At 39.5% G+C, this 5,740-nt stretch overlaps 1 protein-coding gene across 1 annotated transcript in view; it reads right to left on the minus strand.

Moving 5' to 3' along the window:
• The window catches only part of LOC106476673 (calcium-activated chloride channel regulator family member 3-like), a 12,756-nt gene that overhangs the window by 5,170 nt on the left and 1,846 nt on the right, over positions 1-5,740 (minus strand). Inside the window, exon 2 of the mRNA XM_013937309.2 lies at positions 1,356-1,638. Coding sequence (XP_013792763.2) covers positions 1,356-1,638 — 283 coding nt within the window. The remainder of the gene's footprint in view (positions 1-1,355; positions 1,639-5,740) is intronic.

The following is a 5,740-nucleotide window of genomic DNA, read 5'->3' on the forward strand; positions in this document are numbered from 1 at the left end:
CTGGACTTTCTGTCTGTCTTCTGTTATCCCTTGACGTGTCTGTTTCTGGACTTTCTGTCTGTCTTCTGTTATCCCTTGACGTGTCTGTTTCTGGACTTACTGTCTGTCTTCTGGTATCCCTTGACGTGTCTGTTTCTAGACTTTCTGTCTTCTTCTGTTATTCCTTGACGTCTCTGTTACTGGACTTTCTGTCTGCCTTCTGTTATCTCTTGATGTGTCTGTTTCTGGACTTTCTGTCTGTCTTCTGTTATCCCTTGACGTCTCTGTTACTGGACTTTCTGTCTGTCTTCTGTTATCACTTGACGTGTCTGTTTCTGGACTTTCTGTCTGTCTTCTGTTATCTCTTGATGTGTCTGTTTCTGGACTTTCTGTCTGTCTTCTGTTATCCCTTGACGTCTCTGTTACTGGACTTTCTGTCTGTCTTCTGTTATCCCTTGACGTGTCTGTTACTGGACTTTCTGTCTGTCTTCTGTTATCCCTTGACGTGTCTGTTTCTGGACTTTCTGTCTTCTTCTGTTATTCCTTGACGTCTCTGTTACTGGACTTTCTGTTATTCCTTGACGTGTCTGTTTCTGGACTTTCTGTTTGCCTTCTGTTATCCCTTGACGTCTCTGTTACTGGACTTTCTGTCTGCCTTCTGTTATTCCTTGACGTGTCTGTTTCTGGACTTTCTGTCTGCCTTCTGTTATCCCTTGACGTGTCTGTTTCTGGACATTCTATCTGCCTTCTGTTGTTTTTTGACGTGTCTGTTTCTGGACTTTCTGTTTGTGTTATGTTATCCTTTGATGTGTTTGGTACTGTACTTCCTGTCTGTGTTATGTTATCCTTTGATGTGTTTGGTACTGTACTTCCTGTTTGTGTTATGTTATCCTTTGATGTGTTTGGTACTGTACTTCCTGTCTGTGTTATGTTATCCTTTGATGTGTTTGGTACTGTACTTCCTGTCTGTGTTATGTTATCAGACAGGAAGTACAGTACCAGGCACATCAAAGGTGTTATGTTATCTTTTGGTGTGTTTGGTACTGTACTTCCTGTCTGTGTTATGTTATCCTTTGATGTGTTTGGTACTGTACTTCCTGTCTGTGTTATGTTATCCTTTGACGTGACTAGTACTGTACATGCTGTCTATGTTATGTTATCCTTTGTTAAATTATATTGTATCTAAACCATTACTTAGATGTTAAATTATATTGTATCCCTACCTTATAACTACTCCACGGCTGAAAAGGCGAACATGTTCAATGACGGGATTCGAACCCGCGACCCACATATTATGAGTCAAGCGCTCTAACTACCAAACTATGTCAGACCAATCTGAAGGTAAAATAGAGAAATTAATAGAGTTATTATATTACCTGTCTTCTCTATATTTCTATTAAGTAGAAACTCTGGAGAAAGTTGGATGTACAGTCCTCTCTGTCCACATTCTGCTGCACCAACAGTGTGTGGACTACTATCATAACCGCCACCTGGTGGTCCAATCCTGACGTCAGCTGTCGAGTACCTGTGTTCTATCGTTATGTTTTCCCTTTCAGTCCTATTCTGGTTTGTTGGAGGAATCACAATGATAACGGTTTGGAAAAACCCTCGTCCTTGGGTTTCTTGAAACATTAGTTCTGAGGTTCTAGCGAATAGCTCCTAATTAAATAAATTTTCAACATGTACGAGGGATGTTTAATGTTTTAAAAGGAACCATAAAACACTTGAAATATTATATATCAGTATATTTCAGACTTACCTTTCCAGATTATAAAAGTATTTGGTACACAATAAGATCAGAGATGCTGCCTGAAAACAATGTTATTGATTTCTTTCTCATTGCGTTTTTTTTACTCTATATATAGAGAATAAGTTTATATCATCTTGAACCAACTTTCAACTTAAGGTATCCAAATGTCATCTAATTAGAGACCTACAAGAATTGGATTCCCAATGTATATCTTTCCTACTATCTAGGGAAACAACAGCCAAGGAAAAATCTCTATCTTTTCTGGATCCCCAAATTAAATCCATCAGTGCAGTAGTCAACTGTCAATGACCCATGGTTATCTGGCTCAGGATCTTAGAAGATCCTTCTGAATCAGAGTGTGGGGATCATTACCTCATAGAAGGTCTTCCACTGGTTATAAAGGCCTTCATCCACCTGTCTGCTAGATGTTAGCAGAGATGCCTTAAAGATGGTATCTGCTGAAGTATAAGTTATTTAACCTCGTTGTCAGCAACCTTTCTTACTTCAACCTCGGTCAGAGGGCGTTGTCAGCAACTCTACTTACTTCAAATTGTTTGTGGTACCTCTTGACGGTTGGAATGGGTGTTAAGGTCAATGTGTATGACAATATAGAGCTCCCTCCATTGATGTTTGGCCAGTTGTTTGTGATTTGTTTGATCCTTCCCAGCATTTTGACAAACTTCGTGAAGATCGGAATTATGGGAACCGTTTTCTTTGGTTTTGTTAAATCGCGTTCCCACTGTAGATGTATACATATTGGATATTGATGTGATACTTCAGCTACCTGGAGCAAGTTCCTGCATATTCAGTCATCTGAGGGAGCGATGTAAGCTACGAGGTGAGCCAGCCATGAGGGGGAGATGTAAGCTACGAGGTGGTCCTTTTTGGCTGGGATTCTTGCAGACTAGGCTTGATTAGAGTAGGGTTACTAATCAGTGACACACCTCTTCCGATGTTTCCCTTGTTGTTGTTGTGCTTGCAGTCAAGTACCCAGAAGAGGAGGTGTTGGATACCAAGGGGACCTAGGGCCAGGCCTTCCATGCCTTCAGCCAGACCCACATTTCTGAAGAGCTAGTGAGAAACTGATTTCTATCCAATGGTAATTCATCTCCTGATGTGTTTATCGACTAATTGAAATCGTCTATAATGTCTCCAAACAGATAGATTTTTGAGTATTTACTTTCTAAAAAGTGAAGCTATGGTCAAACGACATTTCTTATATGTACTGGTATATATATATATATATTGCCTGAAGAAAATTCACCCCCCTTCGTCTGCTGATGTCTCTGTCCTGCAGATTTAAATGAGTCTCGTGCTTCACCAACATCCAGCTGGACTCTCCACTTGGCCTATTCATTCACAATTAACGGTCCTTCAGCCACGTACAGTTATTTAATTTTTCTTTGGCACCATACTATGGCTCAGTATCACTATGTTTGGTACTACGGCTTGATACATATGTTGACGATGTATGACATGTATTTGGACAAGGGGATGGTTATGAAAACCCCCCACTATCACACTCATACCTGTAAGTTTTTTCCAAGGTGTTTCCTCCAGATGTTTTTTGCCTGGGAGGACCGCACTTGTTGACCACAATATCGTATATAAGGTGTTTTCATTGGATGTTTTGGTCAGATGGACCATACTTGTTATACTCCAATGTAACTCAGGCACTATCCTTGGCACATACATATATATGGGCCCATTGTTGCTTCCACACGAGACTTTCCATGTTCGTCAACCCTGTGCTGTTTCAAGTCATGGTTTTACAGTACTTTTCCACTGATTCTGTGCTGTACGTCTCTTTCCTGAATGCATTGGTGCCTGCCAATTCAGTTCTACCCCTCTGTTTGTTCCTGTGTTAATTACTGGGTGAAGAGCATATCTGTTCTAGAAGTAGTGCTATACCCCACCGGTGTGCTTTCCTTTCCTATTCTGCTTGATTGGTTATTGATGCTCCTTCACCAGTTCCTCTACAGTTGCAATGTTAACTTAGACCAGTTCATCCATGATTTCACCATATTTCTAATGCATTCCCCTTACCACCGTGGGAACGTTTACGGTTTTGAATATGGACTGGAACTATTTTACAGTAAGTGTCTGTGACTTGTTAGCGATAAATTCGAACAATAAAAGGGCAGCATTGTTGTGACAACAGCTCACGACTACCCTGGAACTCAGGCATATTAATTGTCACTACTGCTTGGTACTATACAAACAGAGTTTCAGGTCCAGTAGAAAAGAAATTTGGCGAGATTGCAAACTCTGTTTCCTACAAAAGTAGTCAAATTAGTCCCACTATTGTATGGGTGCTACACTCAATTTTCTGACCATAAAAATTCTTTAACACTAACATCTTGTCCTCTTTCCACTACCTTTAAGATACAATTTTAACACAGTTAAAGGCAGCAACGAAACAATCCTGCTTGACTAATACTTCTTCTAAGAGTAGCATGAGCCTTTTATCTATTTCAGAAAACAATCATTACCTATCAAATATCTCAATGCTAAAACTGAAACATTATCTCATCAAATAATTTTTTACAGGCCAGATACAACCTTTCATTTCATCTCATATAAAATATGACAATTGTGTTTTCAGTATAATTATTCCATTTGTGTGACACAACACTCAGAAATTACTTTATGTAACATCCATACACCACAAACATATATTTATTCCTCCATATATATTGTCAAATACATTTATCTCAACATTAAACATCACATACACAAGTAGGTGTAGACAGACTGCCTTTAGCCCATGTAACATTAAATGTTTACAGTCTGATAACATGCTGTTATCTATTAGGTGTTAAACTTGACTCATTTCATGATGTCATACAATAAAAATGTTCTGGCAGAATTCATTCAAATCATTATATTTAAGCTAAACTTCTCTCAGCCAGGATCAACATTTATGTTGTTTCTAACATACATACCAACCTAGACTAAATACAATATTTTGCAGTAAAAATACACTAGATGGTCACCAACCCTTTGTTGCTGTAGAAACTGCCTCTATTATGTCTCTCACCCCTAGCCTCTATCCCAGCTACCTTTGGCTTGGCATAAACCTCTGATCCACAGGCTAAAACATCCTACATGTAGGGGGGTGCAATGGCATATGATTGGACAGATATAACCTCAGACTGCTCTTTATCTCATGGCTATCCTTGCACTATACCTCCCCACTTGTCCAAAGATCACCATCTTCACTAGTCCATCCCCAATGTCTCACCTTTTGGTGGACATTTTCCACCAATGGCACACCCAGTCTTTCTTAGCTGGTCATAGATGGCCTCAGCTAAAGTTGGGGGTTAAACTACTCTTGTAGACTACCACACTAGGTTATCCATACATCAACATGGTTGTCTGTGTTTCATCTGTACTGAACTCAACTGGTCATAGATGGGGTGTATGGATAACCTAGTGTGGTAGACTACAAGAGTAGTTTAACCCCCAACTTTAGTTGAGGAACCATGGTTGTCTGTGTTTCCTCTGTACTTAAGTTAAACCTCAGGGATGAATTTGGTCAGATTCCAGCAGTTCTCCTTCCTGGGTTTGTGGTCATAGTGAAAAGGATCTCTGCAGTATTGGTGAAAGTCTGATATTTAAGAGAGGACTTCTTCTAGACCTAAGAACTCTCTATGACAGCCATTGCACCTTAACACCTAACTCTTCTTCCTGGTTAGAAGTCCTTTGGCTTATTAAAATTCCATTTTCTTGAATGCAAAGCCTCAACTCATTAGCATAAGCATTTGAAGAGCGAAGACACTCGTCAAGAAAAAATCAGATACTCTGCAATAACAAATCCTGTGGTCATGAGTGTGAAGCAAAAACAGAGATTGACACAATGCATCAGAGATTGAACGAAAGCTTTTGAAGTTAAGCGTATTTTGGTACCTCCAATTGAGAGATATTTGTATTTATAGATCTGAAAGTAGATTTCTCCCAGTTTTGCATATTAAAGTACAATAATATCCTTTAGTCTTGTTCCAGGCTAGG

The sequence above is a fragment of the Limulus polyphemus genome, unplaced genomic scaffold (genome assembly GCF_000517525.1).
Source record: "Limulus polyphemus unplaced genomic scaffold, Limulus_polyphemus-2.1.2 Scaffold11190, whole genome shotgun sequence".
Taxonomy (NCBI): Eukaryota; Metazoa; Arthropoda; class Merostomata; order Xiphosura; family Limulidae; genus Limulus; species Limulus polyphemus.